Consider the following 19,827-nt stretch of genomic DNA (forward strand, 5'->3'; position numbering starts at 1 on the left):
GACCCCTCAGACCTTATGCAAATAAAAATATGTCAGTAAACATCATTCCATTAGTCTCAAGATACTTTGGATTCATTTGTTTCATAAAGCAACTCAACATAATGTAACTATTAATAATAAAAATATTACATATATTGCTTACAAGTTACATTTGAAAGAGCTACAGAGAAGACAGACCTCTTATAAAAGTGAATTCTGAGGCCTGGGAATGAACTCAGTGGTAGAGGGCTAAGGCCCAGGGTTCCAACAATAGCATGGCCAAAATAATAATAACAATAATAATAATAATAATAATAATAATAAAGTATACATATACATATGTATATTTAAAAATTCAGTTTTTAAAAAGAAAGCCCATTATTGTGTATTAAGCAGCTTGGGAGTAAGTTATTCACCTTTCAGGGCATCTGTGTCCTCCAAAAGTTGCTATGAAAGTTAAATGAAGCGATGGGATAAACAGAACACAACTTGGTATACAGCAACACCAGTGTGAGTGGGAAAATGAAAAAAAAAAAAAAAAAAACAGACATGATGGAGTCCCAGTCCCAGCATACTGAAGGCTGAGGCAAGAGGATCATGAGCTCAAAACTAGTCTGGGGCTGTGAGTTTGCCATTAGCTTGGGCTACATAGTGAACTACTATCTCAAAACCTAAACAGCTGGGAATGCAGTTCAGTTGTCAGAGCTCTTGCCTAGCTAACATGCATGAGGCCTTAGTATAGTCAGTCCCCAGCACTAGAGTATAGGGCAAGGAAGAGGGGAGAGGAGAGGGAGGGGGAGAAGGGAGGGTGGAGGAGAAGAGTAAGGGGAGAGAGACAGGGAGAGAGGAAAGGAGACTATGAATGTATTTTGCTGCAAGATTAAAATTTCTATAAACATGGCTTTGAGGTCAGAGGCAAGAGCCTTTGCCTTTACCAGCCTGCCTCTGTGCCTCCCTCTGTCCAGCCTGTGTGGGGCCCGTGTGATGTCCTGTGCCTGGGTGCCTGTCAGTGTCAGCCTGACTACTGGCCTGTGTGGTGCTGAATAAAATGTATCTTAATTGTCTATGATTCCCCTCATTCTCCTCCAGTCACCAGCCTCCTGTGACCTTCTTCCGCGCCTGGCTTTGGAGCCTGGACCTCACAAACGTATAGCCAAGTCAATCAAACTGACCAAGGAATCCCAGAAAGTCTGACTCAATCTCTCCAGAAATCAAACCTCCAGATTCACGGCATGGGGGTTCCACCTGTCCTCTGTCTGAAATGTCAACAAGGGAGCCCCACCCCACCCCCATTCCCAGAAGCAGGTGAGAGCTCCTGCAAAAGACATCAAAGTGACCTCCCAGGTGGCATTCAGAAGCCCTCTCAGGGGAGACTGAGAGGCCAGATGAAGAAACACAGAACTGGCAAGGCCGCTCTGCCTCCCACGGGGGAGCCAAGGTCAAGTTCCAAACATGCACTGGAGTCCTCCCTGGGGGCAGAACAAGTCTCCACAGAAGATTCCCTGGGACAAAAGGTTTCCACACAAAAGTCAGCGACCTCTCTGACTGCCCTAACTCCAACCTACCTGCTGGAGAGCATTTCTATACAGGTAATCGACCATCATCCAGAGTTCTTTGGGGATTTCCATGGGGTTCTCCAGCTGGTTCCTGTCATCTGCAGTCTGCATTGGCATCAAGGTCTCCAAAGAAAGAAAAATCATGACAAGTCACGACGACGAGGTGGAACTTCAGGAAAATGCACGATGTGGGGACAGCAAACAGAAAGGGAAGCTTCTTCAGTGCCACTAAACCCGACATTGCAGAGGCCAGAGATAAAAATAAACAAGGAGATCAGGCGGTACAACTGGGTGACCAAAGGTGGTTCCTAAGGATGGGAAGAGCTCTTAGAGCAAGCAGTTTCAATGAATGGGGCAGGCTATGCCCTAACTTCACAGAAGAAAGTTCTTCCAGCATCCCACTGTTGGAACCAGAGAGGCTGTGTGATCCAGTGAGGAAAGAGCACACACTTGTGAGCCCAAGCTCCAGGGCCATTGCCACTCACCACGTGACCTGTGACAAATCGCTCTCCTTCACTGGGTTTGTTTTCATCCACATTAACTAATAGAGTCCCTAACTGAAAATATGCGTTCTAAGAAAAAAGTGTACAAATTACCTAAATCTGTACCAAACTTGTTCCCTTGTGTTAGGATGGTCGCCAGAGGAGCCTGTGGTTCTTAGCAAACTTATTTTAGGATAACCTGCCAGATGGCCATTATTTATTTATTTGTCTGTTTGGTTTCCCTGTGTGTGTGTGTGTGTGTGTGTATGGATGTACAAATGCATGTGGTGGTGGCCAGAGGTCAATACTGAGTGTCTTCTTTAGTTGATTTCCACTTGTTCTTTGAGACAGGGATCTCTCACCGAACCTGGAACTTTCCAATTAGTCTAGAATGCCTAGCCAATGGGTTCCCATGGTCACCTGTCCCATCTCCCAGAGCTGGGATCACAGACATGTCCCTTCTTTTTTTTTCTTTTGGTTTTTTTCAAGACAGGGTTTCTCTGTGTAGCCTTTGCTATCCTGGAACTCACTCTGTAGACCAAGCTGGCCTGGAACTCACACAGATCCACTGCCTCTGCCTCCTGAGTGCTGGGATTAAAGACGTGTGCCGCCACCGCCCGGCAGACATGTACCTTTTATGTGGGTTCTGGGGAACTGAACTCAAGTTCTCATACTTATGTGGAAAGCACTTTATCAGCTGAGATATCTCTCAGCCCCCAGGTGGCAGTCATGGCTAAGTTTCTCTACAGAACTGCTTGCGAGACACTGAATGTTTATGCCATGCGTCTCTTCCATCCTACCCAGATTACCATAACGAATCTCAGTCACCAATGTGATGGTATCTGGAAGTGGGGCCTTTGGGAGGTAGTTGGTCATGAGGGCTGTGTGGTCACAAATGGGATTGGGGTGCAGTAAGAAAAGCAAGAGTCTCCCACTCCTGACATATAAGGACACCGAGACGGCCATCTAGGAACCAAGTGGGCCCTCATCAAACAAGTCATCGGTGATCTTTACTGTATACTTCAGCCTCTCAAACTGTGAATACAACACTTCTTTTCTTCATAAAGCGCCAGTCTATGGAGTTTTGTTACTGTCACTTGCTGCTCTAACACATGCACCGGGATGAAATCAAGACTGGAGAGTGTGGCCATCTTCAGCAGCTGGCCACAGCAGGAGGTGGAGTCTCTCTATGCTGGGATCTGGGCTGGCTTCACAACCTGCTCCAAACCACCCAGCAAGGCAGAAGTGGGACTCTGGGCTTTGTCAGCCATACCATGGAAGGCCTGAGCTTGTCTCTTGTTCTTGCCTCTACCTGCAGAAGCTTGAGCTCACTTCCTGAACGCTGAGGGCCGTGTGCAGAGGCCAGAGGGCAAACAAGACTGAGGCAGGCAAGAGAGGCTACCTTCAACATGGTGGCCAGCACAGTTGCGGCCTGATTCCATTAGCACTAGTGAGCGAGCCTTGGACCAGCAGAGAAAAGCAAGAGTCATGAGAGACAGCTCACTGTCATTTTGGGGGTGGGAGGGGCTTGTTACACTGATACTAAGCAAGCTCTAGGAGCCTGCAAAAACCTTACATCCTGGAAGGTGGATACAGAAATAGAGTGTTTGCCCTGAGCTGACGACTATTGGATGTTTCGTCAGGGTCTGTTACTCACCAGCTTGCTAACAGTATCCAGTGGTAGGTCTAAGATTGGCTCCCTCATGTAGCACAGCGTATGAATGGGAGACCCGAAACAGCTGGGCAGGTAGTTCCCAGACACAGACAAAAAGTAATCCTTTCCCCGGTCCAAGTGCAAAACCAGAATGTCTTCAATTTTGTCTTTGCCTGAGTTGAGTTTTGTGGCGGTAGCCTTATTTACAAAGAGCTCCAATTCAATCTCAACGTGAGAATCTACAGAAAAAGTTTAAAAGTAACGTCAGCGAGGGAGCAGTCAAGAGAAAGAGGAAAAGGCAGGAGGGAAGAGAGGCAGGCCGAAAGGCTAGGAAAGGAAACAGAAGGTATCCATTGACAAGGACCTGTGAGCTCGCACCGTGGAAGCACACACTGTGCACAGTCCAGCCTGGAAATGCGAAGACAACACATGTAAGCCAGAGACAGATGCAAGAAACTCAAGTAGCAGACCCTAAACTAGAAGAATGAATCTGGTAAGAAGGTATGGGTCAAAGGACCAGCCCTGGACCAGGTAAGATGAAAATGCGTGCCCCTTCAAAGATCCAGGGAGGCTATCACCTGGGAACTAGCCAGGAAACACTCTGAATTCTCTAGCTGCAGGGTTGTTTTTTTTTTTTTTTTTTTGGAGACAGGGTTTCTCTGTGTAGCTTTGCACCTTTCCTGGATCTCACTCTGCAGACCAGGCTGGCCTCGAACTCACAAAGATCCGCCTGCCTCTGCCTCCCGAGTGCTGGGATTAAAGTGCCCCCCCCCCCCCCCCCCCCCCCCCCGCTTCCAGCTGCAGAATGGGGATGTTACATTCTAGGGGCCTGTTACCATTTCTAGATTACTACCCATTATCCTTCTCTCTCCACAAGGGTAGATACTGTTAAGTCTCAAACCTTGGGACAAATGGCCGAGGTGCCTATTTAACATACCAAAGAGGACCTGACCACCAGATTCTCCCAGCATCCCTCAGTCCCTACCTGTTACAGGGGATAGCTGGTATACCCCACCCTCTACCCTGAATTCTCCAGCCCAGGGGCTGGGCTGCCCTTCCCCCAGAGGCTCTTCCCTATGTAATCCAGACATTCTGGTTGCCCGCCTCTTTTGTGCCTCCGGCCTCCTGGCTGCTGCACCTGGTTCCCCTCTCTCCCCTTTCCTCCCCCTCTCCCCACATGGCCCAGCTCAGTCTGGTCATATCCACTCTGGATTCTCCCAGATGTCACTACCTCTACATACGCTCTCCCTTTTTATTTATAATAAATTTTCTGCTCCATCATACCTAGGAACAGTCATGTCCTTTCCTACCCTTTTTAATTTTTTTCCTCCAGATACCTGGGCACTGATTACAACAAGACAGGCAGTAGAGATGGCCCCGAAAGTAGCAGCACCTGCCATAATCTCACAACTCCGTGACTACAATGTTCTTGAAACAGAACACACGCCCCTCAGCACTTTACATTTTATATATGGCTGAGTTCGGCTACAGGAGTTTGGGGGAAAAAAGCTTAGAGCCAGCAGAGGCCGGCAGATCTCTGTGAGGCCACCTTGGCCTACACAGTGAGTTCCAGGACAGCCACGGCTACATGATGAAGAGACTCTATCTCAAAAACAAAACAAGACAAAACAAAGCAAAACAAGAAAAGTTTCTGGCCAGGAATAAGGCATTCAGAAGCAAAAAAAAGCCTATGTAGGAAAATGAAGAGGCCAGGCAGGGCATAGAAGGCAGAGCCTGGGAAGAGCCGAGTTACCTGGCAGGAGGAAGCCTTTGCTGGGTTTGGCAGTCAGCCACTGCTTACAGTAAGATTTTTCATCAGGCTTGTTGATGAACTCAAACTGACAGGGTACTTGGCCATTATGGATCGTGAAGGACTCCGTTTGCAACTGCATGTACTTCACATTCTCAAAACAGAACTGGGGACAGACAAGGGACAGTCAGAGCCAGTGTTCTCTTCTCAAGCTGTGCACCCACCCTGACTGGAAAAACTACTGGTCTTGGGAAGAAAATGAACAACCATCTCTCTGAAATGTATTTAGCTGAGAGGGCACAGTTGCCACTAAAGACCACTGGCCTATGCAAGCCAAAGCCCAAGATGTTTTTATAAGTAACTTTCCTAAAGTGAACAAAGCTTCCGTCTTTGTTCTTCCAAAACACCATGCTCAAGTTGGCCCCTGAACCTGAAGGTCAAACTCACTCTGCCACAGGGCTGGACATCTGCAGCTTAAGTATCTTCCCTTGAACTCCATTTGCTTTTTCAGACAGTCTCACTAGGTAGCCCTGGCTGGCCTGGAATTCCCGGAATTTACTGTAGACCAGACTAGCCTGAATTCAGAGATCCACCTGCCTCTGCCTCCCAAATTCTGAGAATAAAGGACTGTGCCACCACACCCAACATAATGCCCACTGCCCACCACCACCCTGCTGTGGAATGTCTTTCTTTATGCTGTGAATATGTGTTGCTCTGATTGGTTGATAAATAAAGCTGCATTGGCCTATGGCAAGGCAACTTAGAGGCAGGCAGAAATCCAAGCAGATAGACAGGAAGAGAAAGGAGAGGAGAGAGACCCCAGCCTGCCGCCCAAGGAACAACATGCCAGCAGATCGGTAAGCCACCGAACACGTGGCAAAAACATAGATTAATAGAAATGGGTTAATTTAAGTTGTAAGAGCTAGCTAGCAAGAAGCCTGCCATATGCCATGCAAATGGTAATTAATAGAAGCCTCTGAGTAATTATTTTACAAGCACCTGTGGGACTGCAGGCTGGGCAGGACCAGAGAAACCTTCTGGCTACACCATCCCAACATGTGTTCTGGGGCTTAACTCAGGTCCTACCAACTGAGCCAACTCCCCAACCCTGATGCTAATACTCCTAATGGGTCTTTCCTACCTCCCGTTTGGAGAGTGACACAGAAGGAATGTTGGCATTTTCCATCTTATCCAGGGAGCGGACAATTTCCTCCAGCGTCTTCCGGTAGAGTTCTTCATTCACAACCCTCACCTGGGAGGGAAACATTAGAGACTGAGTGCAGCGCCTTCTGCCCATTCTTCTTTCCTGGTGTTGAAGGTTGGGGCATCAGGAAACAGCAGCTGCTAGCATTTCAGGAAGTGACAGCTATGTAGATTTAGTTCATTAACAAATAACTCTCAGGGTGGTGGTGGCGCATGCCTTTAATCCCAGCTCTCGGGAGGCAGAGGCAGTTTGCCTCTCTGTGAGTTTGAGGCCAGCCTGGTGATCCAGGAAAGGCGCCAAAGCTACACAGAAAAACCTTGTCTTGAAAAACCAAAAATAATAATAATAATAGTAGTAGTAATAATAATAATAATAACCCAATTAATGACAGATTCAGAAGGATCCCCAAGCTATTGCAAGGCCGTCTGCTTCCTGATCAGCGGGAGGACACTGGAATGTCCTGGCTGCTCCTCCTGTTGGGTCGCAGGTCTTGGCCAAAAGACACTTTCTATCTCTGTCCTGCTTGCTGCCACCCAAGGGCCAGCAGGGGGATATTTTTTTTTATGATTTTGATACAAAGATGTATTTCTTGGTTTTGTTTGGTTTTTTGTTTGTTTGTTTGTTTGTTTTTTACGCAAACTCATCAGCAAGGAAGAATATGTCAGGCTCTCCTTTCTGTATTTTAAATATAAATACTTTTTAATTTCTCAACAATAAAATATTAATTGCAACATTACTTAGTGACTCCTGCTTCTCAGAGAGTATCTCACTATGTAAAATAGGTTGGCCTCCAACTCACAGCTTAAAGGCAAGAGAGCCACCACACCCAGCCTTAGGCTCTTCTCCAATTTCAGATTCTGACCTGCATCTACTCTACTCCACCTGCAAGAACCGGTAGTACAAAGCAATACAGAAGCCGCCGGTGACAAAATGCACAGAGTACTGAAGTGTCTGCCTTCACTAGGAACTGGGCAGCTGCAACAGAAAACAATGGCTTCTCTCTCCTCTCACTGTAGTGACTAAAAATTTCAAAAAATTATTGGCGGAGATAGCTCAGTGGTTAACAGCACCAGCTACTCTTCCAGAGGACCCAGGTTCAATTCCCAGCACCCACATAGTAGCTCACAACTGTCTGTTACTCCAGTTCCAGGGAATCTGAACCTCTCACACAGATACACATGCAGACAAAACACCAATACACATTAACTAAAAATAAAATAAAATTTAAAAAAATATCGGCAAAGTTCTGGGAAAATAAGCTCATATGTAGTAGGTGGAAACATAAAATGTTAAGAACTGGGGCTGGAGAGATAGCTCAGCAGTTCAGAGCAGAGGCTGCTCTTGGAGAGGACCCGATTTTCCTCACCGATATGGCGCCTCACAACCATCTATAACTCTAGCTCCAGAGGATTCATGCCCTCTCCTGGTCCCTGGGAGCACCAAGCATGCAGGCAGTGCATATTCATGTATGCAGGCAAAACATTCATACACATAAAATAAAAATAAAATTTTCCTGGCATGGTGGTATATACTTTTAATCCAAATCTCTGAGTATCAGGCCAGCCTGGTCTACATAGTGAGCCCCTGTCACAAAAATAAATAAAAGAGTCTTTTTTTTTTTTTTTAATAATAAGAGCTGTTGGGAGTAGACACTAATAAATGAGTAGGCACTGACCGTTAGGTCTTAGGCAGTCCATACATCTAGGAATGAGCTCAAAGCTGGACTATAGAGGATTTCTGGTGGTCAGATAAAAGGCACTCTTCAGGAACTTGTGAAACCAGTTCCCATCTACCAAAAGTAGTCATTTCCCTTACCTCTGGCAGAAGGGACACATGGCGTCTGTGGAGCCTATCAGCACATCAAAACCCACACTGGCCTCCAGACCCCCTCAGTGTCACAAGTACCGGTTACGTGTTCCAAAACCCACAATAGTCTGTTGGCCTTTCCCTCCCCCAGTTACTTCCTATGTAACCCACTGTTCTCTACTATTCCCCCTGTCTGTCTGTCTGTCTCTCTTCCCCACTAAATCTAGCTCTTGCTATCCTCTTGCTGTCTTGCTGTGCTGTATTCTCTGTCCTTCTGATCTCACTGTCTCCATTACTCTCCCCCACTTCCCTAGCTCAGGCCATGCTGTCTTCTTTCTCTCTGCTCTGGATTACTCCAGATGCCTCCGGATATTTTCTCTCTCTTATTCACATTAAAATAATGAAGAAGTCCTGCAGGTAGTTTCTTTACTTTGTCCCTTCACATACATTACTGCACCCCCTCTCATAAACACAAACACACACACACACACACACACACACACACACACACACACACAAAACACACACACACACACACACACACACACACACACACACACACACACACACACACACAAAGTCTTGCTATGTTTCCTAAACCCCTGGGCTCAAGCAATCCTGTGACAGTTCTCTAAACAGCTCAAAACTACATGCACCAGCACCCTGCTAAAATATAATTCTCCTTGAACTATTAATGTCACCACTAAGAATTTTACTCTAAGCCTGGCAGTGATGGCACACACCTTTAATCCCAGCACTGGGGAGGCAGAGGCAGGTGGATCTGTGAGTTTGAGGTCAGCCTGGTCTACAGAGGGAGTTCCAGGTCAGGGTTACATGGAGAAACCCTATCTCAAAAAAAAAACAAAACAAAAGAAAGAGGGAGAATTTCAGTCTACAGAAATGCTCACACAGACATAAAAAGAATACACATGAAGGACAGTCACCACAACACCACATGCAATGAAGATATTTTGCAAACAAATCATCAGTACGTTATGGTTCATCTCTACTACAGAAAAGTTTTCAGCCTTTAAAACTAATAAGGAGCAGGCCTACAAGATGGCTCAATAGATACAAGAGCTTACCTCCATGCCTAAGGACCTGAGTTTGATCCCTGGAATCCACATGATGGACTCCCATAGGTCCCTAACCTTCCCATGAGCACTGTAGTATGCCTGCACATACATGCACACACACACACACACACACACACACACACACACACACACACACACACACACACACACAATAAATAAATGCAAAAATAAAAAAATAATGAGGAAGAAACTATACTGAAATTTTACTGTCATGAAAAATCCCCTAAAACATACTATCTTTTGGAGTAGTAGTGGGGGAAGAACAGTCTCGACAGCCCCCTGTGTAGCCAAGGATGACCCTGGACCCCTGATCTTCCCATCTCCGCCTTCTGTGTGCTGGGGTTACAAGTCTGTGTTGCCATGTCTGGTTTGTGTAGTTCTGGGAATTGAATACAGCACCTCATGCAAACTAGGCAAGTTCTGTACCAACTGAGCTACATTTCCCAGCCCTAAAACATTTTCAGTGAAGGCAAAAGATGGTCTCAGAATGTGTATAATGTGAGCTCTTTTTAAGGGGAAAAAAAAGGGGGGGGAAATCTGTGTGTCGTATGCAGAATACTGACACACTCAGCTGCAAATGCATAAACTAAGTCCAAGATGCAAAAGGGAAAGTCCACGTATGTGGACATATTCAGATGTATATAAAAGCAAGTAGTAATTAACTTTACGCCTAAAAAAATTAACTGTACGTTTTAAAATTTTTTTATTTTTATTTTGTGTGTATGGGTGTGTGCTGGCTAGTTTTATGTCAACTTGACACAAGCTAATGTCATCTGAGAGGAAGGAACCTCAATTAAGAAAATGCCTCCGTAAGATGGAGTTGTAGGCAAGCCTGTAGGACATTTTCTTAACTAGTGATTGATGAGGGAGGGCCCAGTCCATTGGGGGTGGGGACACCTGAGCTGGTAGTCCTGGGTTCTGTAAGAAAGCAGGCTGAGTAAGCCATGAGGAGCAAGCCAGCAAGCAGCATCCCTCCATGGCGTCTGCATCAGCTCCTGCCTCCAGGTTCCTGCCCTGCTTGAGTTCCTGTCCTGACGTCCTTCAGTGACGAACATAAGCCAAATAACCCCTTTCCTCTTGAGTTGCTTTAGTCATGGTGTTTCGTCACAGCAATAGTAACCCTGACTAAGACAGTGTTTTGCCTGCATGTATGTCTGTGTACCACATGCATGCAATGTCTGCAGAGGCAAGTGGATCCCCTGGAACCGGATCCACCTGCTCAGGTGGTCCTGAGCAGCTCAACGTGAGTGCTAGGAACCAAACTTGGATCCTCTTGAAGAGCTGCAAAGGCTTTTAATATCTGAGCCATCGCTCCAGGACCTTAAACAAAATTTAAAAAGAGCTTCCTCACACTCAAGGCTGAGAGCAAGAGATCGGAAAGACAAAGAGCAACACTGGTATAAAAACAAGCTGCCCACCTACCCCGATGTCAAACACTGAGCTGACGGGCTTGTGGTCACTGGTCTTCAAGGCCATGTGGCTCTGGTAACTCAGCTGAGAGATGTTCTTTCCTTTCCAGAGGACTCGGTCACACCAGGCAGGAGCACGACATTTCTCACTGAAATACAAAGTCCACGATGGTAGGCTCACAGAAACAGCAGGACCCACTGCTTAGTGTGTGCCATGGCTCAGGCAGGAGCAATGAGGCAGAGCCTCTGTGTCCATGCAGCCAGGGGATCGAGGCTGGCGGATGATTAGGCCCATGGAGGTACAAGGTGTCCCTGTGGGTATCATCCACAGCAACTATGAAAGCGCCAGCAGAAAACTGTTCCGACTGAGTCCCTGCTCTATATCATGTGGGGATGGAGAGAAAGTGAAAAAGCAACAGGAGAATAAGCACTTTACAGTCCTTAAAAGAAAGTGGTTAAGGGCACAGGCTGTGACTTTCTGCTGCCCGAGTCCAAATCCTGTTTCTACCACTTGCAGGTTTGGGAGGCTGTTGGACTTTTATTTTTATGTGCATTGGTGTTTTGCCATGGGTGTGGGTCCCCTGAAACTGGAGTTATAGACAGGTGTGAGCTGTCATGTGGGTGCTGGGAATTGAACCCAGGTCCTCTGGAAGAGCAGTCAGTACTCTTAACTGCTGAGCCATCTCTCCAGCCCCTTCAACAAGTTCTTCACAAGTTAAAATGATATATACAAGTCAAATATTTTCAGGAGTCTGTGGCATACAGTAAGCACTATTAAGAAATATTAACTAGTATGCTAAGACCAAGCACAGGTTTAGCTGGAATCCTCATATGACCTTGAACACAGCTCAAAGTCAATTGGTGGGCTGCAGAGATGACTCAGCAGTTAAGAAAGAGCACTTGTGGCTCTTGCAGAAGACCTGGGTTTGGTTCTTAGCACCCCATGGTGGCTTACAACCAGCCGGAGTTGTAAGTCCAGTTCCATGGTATCTGGTGCCCTCTTCATGGTATCTGGTGCCCTCTTCTGGCTTCTGCAGGCACAGGCCAGCATGCAGTACACATACACATATACAGACAAAACCATTCATACACATAAAATAAAAATAAATACATCTTTTTAAAAGGAAAAGATAGCTGGGTGGTGGTGGCGCACACCTTTAATCCCAGCACTCGGGAGGCAGAGGCAGGCAGATCTCTGTGAGTTTGAGGCCAGCCTGGTCAACAGAGTAAGTTCCAGGACAGCTGAGGCTACTCAGAGAAACCTTGTCTCAAAACAAACAAACAAACAAACAGGAAAAGAAAAGGAAAGCCATTCAGTGTCAAGACCCATGATGGATCAATGCCTAAGTCAGAAAGAAATAATATGAAAAGGCAGTAGGATTAGAGAGCAGATACCAAGAGGAAATGTTTGGCCACAGTGGGAAACATGGAGAGTCACAAGGACCTTATCCTCTTCAGGTCCATAAGGGCTAGTGCTTCCCAGAACTCCTGGGTTTCTATCTCCTTAACCCCCAGAAGTGAGCTCTGACCCACCTGGTATCCCAGTTGTCAGAACCAGTGTCGTACTTGTAAGTAGGCTGGAAGGTAAGCTCTCCCTCCGTGAAGCCTTCAAAGACGGTCTTGGCAGCCACCTGGGTTTTCAGCTACACAAAAGAATGGGGGAGAAAAGCCCTCAGAATAAAAGGTCAAACCTGGGATTGGTGGAGACCATGAAATCAATCTACATCCCAAGCCCTACCTCAAAGGGGAAGGACTCATGAGAAAACTATTCCTATTCCATGAGTCAATAAAGAAATGATTTCATGAAGAGAGCAGCCAAGTTAAGATTCTTCTCCTTCAACTATTGTGTGCTGGGAAAGAGGAAGAGAATCGAAGGATTCAGACCTAATGATTTCAAGGTTGTCAAGCAGCAGAGGGGAGCTCAGGCGGAGAAGGAAGAGGGCTTCAGCATCCTGGACAGTTCTGACCACCTAAGAAGTCCCAAGTCTACCGAGGAGAGCAGCAAAGAAAGACAGGCGCAGGCGCAGGCTTCCCGCAGCCTGTGAAGTGGCTGTTGCTCTCAGAAAGACATGCTACGTCAAATAATGGTGGGAAACCGCAGGCCGCAGAACTGACTCCATCGGAGTGAAGAGCTGAGAAAGTTCGCTCACACTGGAGAAAACTGGTGATGGGGAGGAGGAGGAGGAGGAGAAGGAGGCAGGAGCAGGGGACTCATTACTAAAGAGAATCAGTAAGTCACCTCAGATACACCAAGTAGTTTCCTTACTGAAGGAAGAAACACAAGCAGTAACATAAAGCCCTTCGGCCCTAACTCCGGTCTCTTGAGTGGATGAGAAAGAACGTGTTCTTACTCCAAGGGACACATGTGCTTCCAGGACAGAGCCAAGAGAGAGGAATGCAGATGGAATGCAGGCACGAGTGGACAACACCAGGTCCTTAGGGAAGCCTCCCAAGCTGGGGAAGAAGAAACTGGGCTGTGCTCTCACAGCAGAGGAGCAGCTGCCTGAGGAAGACACAGTGCCCATCTGTACCTGGTCGTACGCATACAGGGTTTGAAAGGCCTTCTCTTCGATGAGCATTTTCACCTTTTCCACATCCAGCTCTTCTATTCTGTAGTTGAGATCCCCCAGCCACAAGATCACACTGTGAGGACAGAGCACAAAGGCGGCAGGGTTTAGGAGAGGCTTTAACCCTTCCTGTCCAGGGCGCATCAGACAGAAGCCCCAGGGTGGGACAGAGACCTGGCTGTGACGGAATCTTCCTCCTCACCCACTTACTAACATGTCTAACGCACTGCTGACTCAATTGTCTTGGCCCACGCTCATCACAAACGGCCTGGAGTTCTTGATGGTTTTATTCAGGTAAGGCTGAAGAGACAGACTCGTAAGATCTAAAAGCAATGCCTGTTTGCTGGTGTCATGACACATGCCTGTAATCCCAGTCCTCACAAGGCTAATACAGGAGCATAGCCAGCTAAAAAGTAGCTTGGCTATACAGTGGACCCTGACTCAAACAAACAAACAAACAAACAAAAAAGGATATCTAAAAGCAAGATAAGGTGTTTATTGAACAGCAGGAAGTGGTTTAAAAAAATTAAAAAGTATAAATCCTGCCTGCCGGTCACCCAAACAAACTCTTAACATTTTTCAAGGGAGAACTGTCTGAGACAAAGCTCACATCAACAGTAAGGCCTGAATTTGCCCACTACATCACTGGCTTACTCCACACTCCCAGGAAGAGCTGTGCCACACGGTTCATTACACCTGCTGCTGCTCCCTGAAGATATCAGATATGCCATGAAGTCAAATACTGCTCGACCTGAAGCCAGCATCCATGCCACTAAATAATCCTCCTCACAGTATGCCCCCTCCCCCAACAAATGCATGCTCAGGCTAAAAGCAGGCAAAGGCCATGCCAGCTGCAGCCTCACAGAGGAAGAGACATGCTCCCTATGAGGGACCCTGGAGAAGAACAGCCATCCAGTCAGCTTCCAGAATACCAACAAGCCAGAGACGGTTCCACTGCCTCGGACAGGACCTCAGCAGCTTCCTCCTCTTTATAAAAGAGGATCTGTGAATTTCAGTTGTGACCATAAAGTCTGAAATTCCAAGGCTTTGAAATCAGACAAAACAGCGAGTTTTAGAGATAAATGAAATAAAGAGAATGACCAAAAACTAGCACAATATGTTGTGTGCAATTGCCAACTATGGCTTTGACAAATAGAATCAAGGAATGAGCAAGCACAGGCAACTCTCAACTGCACGTGCTCTGCAAGAGCGAATGTGGAAACCTAAAACCGCACTCCAAACTGCATGAGACGCAAGCTCTCTGGCTGCTTTGTTCCTGTGCTCAATCAAGACAGACTTCTAGATAAACCCCATGCCTCTCCGGGGACAAGGGATGCTTGACGAGGTTCTAGGGGTCTTCCAGATGGTAAGCTGGAAAGCCAAGAATTTCCAAGAGACAATGAAGAGCTGGCAGGTACCCAGCCTCCAGCATTCACCTCCCCAGCATGATGAAGGACTCAGAGCCTAGCAGTCACACGAGGGGACGGAGGAGGGAAAAACTCAGAGGACTCACTCGTGCTTGCCAATGGTGAGAGGCGGGAGGCTCGGGTCCACCTGAGAGAACTGCATTCGAGAACAGATGTCTTTGTAGTCTTGGTTCCTCCTCTCGTGCTCCTCCGTGTGGGCTGCCAAGTGGGAATTCACAACGCAGATGCTCGTGTTGTGCAGCTGAAACCGGATCGCCACTCCTCCTTTGTTACCCTAGTGAAAGGACCCCCTTCAGCCATTGAAACCTTCAGACCTTCCCCTGTTTTGTCTTTGTCTTCAGAAGGGCCTTACAGAGTTACTGTCTATATCTTACAGGTAAGAATACAAACCCCCAAGCAAAGTGACTGGCCATTTACAGAAAGCTGGGGCCAGTGTCCGCCTCTGTATCACTGGTGTGCCGGCCACATGTCCAACTCGGCTCTTGCAGGGGAATCTATCTAAGGGCAGGACTCCAGGAGCCTCAAGAAGAGGAAATTGCAAACCTACAGGACTCTGTTTCCCTAGGCGGCCCACACAGGTTCTGTCCCATACTACACTATAGGCAGATCAACAGGGCTCCAGCCCTGACTACTACCGGATGGAGAAATGCACCGGCTGGATTTCTAAAACTCAGTCCAGCCCTGTTAAACATGTGGGTACAGCTCGCCCTGCAAGAGCAGCGTCTCAGGTGGGTTTGTATGGTCCCTGCATCCCGAGAGGCTGAGTCAAAACCTTAGGGGTCAAGGTCCTTAATGTGCAAAACATTACCAGGGACTCACCATCCTCCCCATGATTCCTGTCCCCACAGTCTCAGCTTCCACTTCTGAGATATACGCTGCGTGCTCCTGTTTGACGTACAACAGCAACATAATCCCAACCAGCCGGATGAGCTTCACCTGGAACACAGAGCCCAATTCTCAAGTGACCGCTGCTGCAGACAGAAGTTGGAAAGCAGAATGTTCCGAGGGAAATGTGGTGTGGGAGCTAGCTGAAGTATGAACACACCTCCTCCTCCAGGCCAGGACACAAGGTGGTCTGTCCCGCTCACTGAGCATGCTACACAGAACCCTAAACCACTTACAAGTGCCTGCTCTGCACCTTTCCACTCAGACAGGCCCCTCTGGAGAAATGTGAGGCTGCCTAGGAATGGCTTCCACCGAAGGGTCACCAAAAAGTGACAAAGTCCCGGCCTGCCCGGCTCCTCGCTTACCTTTGCATATTTGGCGCCTGGGTGAAGGCTCTCTGAGACAGCCTTAAACCACTCTTCCTCCTTTGGGGTATCATGAAAGAAAAAGGCTTCTTTACTCAGATCAAGCTCCTGGAACCTATGTGGAGAGGCAAGAGTGAACCAGAGAGAAAGGCCACATGCAGGAATACACCCCAAGTCTGCTCGGGTGCTCGGGTCCCAGCTCTCTAGCTGAGCTGTGGGACCCACCAGAGAGGCTAAAAACAGACTTCCCAGGTGCTCCTCCGAACATGAGCTCACTTCCTCTTGACGACCTAGCCACTGACACTGGCTGGAGGCACCTCCTGCCCCCCAGTTTTACATCTAGAGTCGTTAGGTCAGTAAGGATCAAGTTTCAAATTGGAGTTCCAATTCAGGTCTATTTTTTGGTTTGGTTTTGTTTGGTCTATAGAAACCCCAAGTTCTAGCTCTTTCCAATACATCATTCGGGCTTCTTTAACTGGCCCTCCCACTAACTATACCCTGGGCTGTGATGAGAGGAGAGTGTGGAGAAATTAATGCTTGAGCTGAGTGTGGGGCTCAGTAGGAAAGCACTTGCCTTGCACATTTTACTGCCCTGGATTCAATCCACTGCACTGCAAAAGCAAAACAAAATAAACCAGGCCAGGCGTGATGGTGCACGCCTATAAAGCCAGCACTTGTGGAGCAGAGGCAGGAGGGTTGCTACAAGTTTGAGGCCAGCCTGGTCCACAGAGCAAGTTCTAAACCAGCCAGCGCTACATAGTAAAATCCTTCCTCAAAACTAAAAAACAAGGGTCTAGGATGAAGACTCAGTCAAGTGTTTGTCCTTCAAGCACAAGGACCTGAGTTCGATCCCCAGAATCCATGTTAAAAAAGCCAAACATAGGGCCAGGCAAGGTAGCTCACACCACTATCAATACTCCAAAGGAAGGCAGAAGCATGCAGATCTTTGTGAGTTCAAGGCCAACCTGGTCTACATAGCAACTTCTAGGCCAGTCAAAGTTACATAGTGAGACCCTGTCTCAAAAATAAAAACAAAAAACAAACAAAATGAAGGCCAAGCATGGTGATCCACATCCAGTGCTGAGAGGCAGAAACAGGCAGACTCATGGGGCTTTCTGGTGAGCCAGTCTAACCCTAATGAACCCCCCAAACTAGAGAGAGACCCTGTCTATCTGTCTGTCTGTCTGTCTTACACACACACACACACACACACACACACACACACACACACACACACACGCCTACCTGGGGAATGGCAGATTGTCCTCTGGTTCCCATACCCAAGCATGCACACACACCCATGCACACACATACACAAAATCAACTAACTGATGAGACTTTAGGGAACCTTCTTTTCCTGGCAAAAAAATTTTTTTTTTTTTTTTGCTTTGTGACCAAAAATGCGTTGAATGTCAAGTAATGACACACCAATTTTTAACAGAAGGTTATACTAAATTAATACTAGCATTTAAATAGCAAGCACAGTACGTGGCCAGACCTCTGTTTATCAGGAAGAACATCAAACAAAGAAGCAGCTGTCCCTGAGCTCAGCTCATGTTTCCATTCCTTCGCTGCTAGGAAGACTCAGCTCAGTTCATGGCCCCATTCCTCAGCGTGGCTCTCTATTCCTAAGAACTGGTAACAAGGGGTTTGAGAGATGGTTCAGGGGTTAGGGGGTTAGGATCACTGCTGCTCTTCCAGAGGACCCGGGGTTCAATTCTCAGCACCCACATGGCAGCTCACAACTGTCTGTAACTCCGTTTCAGGAGATCTGACACCTTTACACCAATGCACATAACACTAAATAAATTATAAAAAAAAAAAAAAAAAAAAAAAGAACTGGCAACAAGAGAAGAGGAGCACTCACCCTACACAGTACACATCTGGGGCCTGGGTGCTGTGGCTCAGCCAGGGCCGGAGGCACTCTTTGGGGGACTGTCCATTCACATTGTAAGTACCCACAAAAAACCTGTCACCAAAGAGACTCAATCAGTGACCTGGAAACAGTAAGTCTGGAGTTCAGTCTCTGTGGAATGGCATTTTAAGACATAAGAAAAAGTTGGGTGGTGGTGGCGCACATCTTTAATCCCAGCAGTCGGTAGGCAGAGGCAGGCGGATTTCTGTGAGTTCTAGGTCAGCCTGGTCTACCGAGGTAGTTCTAGGACAGCCAAGAATATATAGAGAAACCCTGTCTCAAAAAAACAAAACAAAACAAAACAAAACAAAAAGAGTATTTAAAAAAATGTCCTATTTAACCTAGACCAATAATTATGGCACCAATGGGTGGCTAGCAGCCTGCCTTTGTGATAACCGCCAACAATACAGGTTTTCTCTGAACCAGGTATGGTAGCACATGCTCATAATCCCAGCACTTGAGACAGTGAGGAAGGACTGCAGTGAGTTCGAGACCAGGTTGGGCTGCATACTGAGTTTACAGCAACAGCAGCTACTATCTCAAATAAATAAATAAACAAATAAATAAATAAGCACGCAGGCCAGCCGACTCTGAACATTCCTCCTTCCCTTAACTAGCCATTGGGAGTCATAAGCCACAAAATGACGCTGCCCTGTGGGTACTACTGGGAGGAAAAAGATGGTAAGTGCTTAGTAATTCCTTTTGGCAAGCAAGTGGTGGCAATGGTCAGAGGGTATGTATTCGCCATATGCCTAGAAACAAAGTTATTTTACCTTACAGTCCCAGTGCAGTGATGTTTAAAGCTCCAGCAGAACTCTGAAAGCTTAATTCACTTAATGTTCAGTGAGGCCAGCTAACAGGATTACTGAACGTCAACAAATTTCATTTTCAATGATTTTCTTCAAAGGCCCGGAGTGAGGATGGGAATAGAAAACCTCAGGCAGGTGCTGAGACTTGGGGTACTGCTTTTTGTTCTGTGCTCATTTATCCCTGTAAATACTCTGCAGCCACCTGTATGCTGTGCCAATCACTTCAGCCCATCACCCACAGAGCCTGCCCAGAGCACACACAGCATGTTCAGACACCTGCCCACGAAGAGCAACTAAAGTGGGCACAGCAGCATGTACCTGTAACCCAGCATTTGTACAGCTGAGGCAGGAAGATGACTTGATCCAAGTTCCAAGCTGAATAACATAGGGGGACATTATGCCCTACCCCACACCCCCCCCCAAAAAAAGTGAACGCAAAGATACTTTTTGAAAAGGAAAAACATCAAACAGAATAATTGGCTTCCAAATCCAAGGTATGTGTGGCAGATGCTTAAATTCTAGAGAGCAGAATAGTCTTTTTGCCTTGAAAAACCATTGAGACACACCTTAAATCCCAGCATTCCATAAGCAGAGGTAGGCAACCTCTGTGAGTTTGAAGCCACCTTGGTCTACATGACAAGTTCCAGGCCAGCCAGGACTACACTGTGACACTCTGTCACAAGAGAAATAAAACTATGGAGAACCTGGTTAACTACCTGAAGTTCTGGATGTAGGTATAATCCTCTTCCTTCTGCACGAGATGTGATTTCACAATTGTGTCTCTCAGCCCAAACTTCTGCATGGATAAAATATGAGCCTTGTCTGATACTGTGATTGTGGAGGAGCGAACCATGTCAGTAATATCAGGCTTAGATTTATTCTGTCTGGAAAAATAAAAGCATTTTAGTCATATTTTAAGTCT

The 19,827-nt window shown here is 46.9% G+C and overlaps 1 protein-coding gene across 1 annotated transcript in view; it reads right to left on the minus strand.

The window, feature by feature from the left end:
• The window catches only part of Inpp5b (inositol polyphosphate-5-phosphatase B), a 68,322-nt gene that overhangs the window by 4,105 nt on the left and 44,390 nt on the right, over positions 1–19,827 (minus strand). The window contains 12 exon segments of the mRNA XM_052716556.1: positions 1,545–1,658; positions 3,675–3,910; positions 5,425–5,587; positions 6,563–6,673; positions 10,951–11,086; positions 12,471–12,580; positions 13,469–13,580; positions 15,018–15,205; positions 15,751–15,867; positions 16,182–16,296; positions 18,049–18,150; positions 19,622–19,789. Of these exon segments, the coding sequence (XP_052572516.1) occupies positions 1,545–1,658; positions 3,675–3,910; positions 5,425–5,587; positions 6,563–6,673; positions 10,951–11,086; positions 12,471–12,580; positions 13,469–13,580; positions 15,018–15,205; positions 15,751–15,867; positions 16,182–16,296; positions 18,049–18,150; positions 19,622–19,789 (1,672 nt within the window).

This window comes from Peromyscus californicus, unplaced genomic scaffold (assembly GCF_007827085.1).
Source record: "Peromyscus californicus insignis strain IS unplaced genomic scaffold, ASM782708v3 Scaffold_5__1_contigs__length_169319896, whole genome shotgun sequence".
NCBI classification, from domain to species: Eukaryota; Metazoa; Chordata; class Mammalia; order Rodentia; family Cricetidae; genus Peromyscus; species Peromyscus californicus.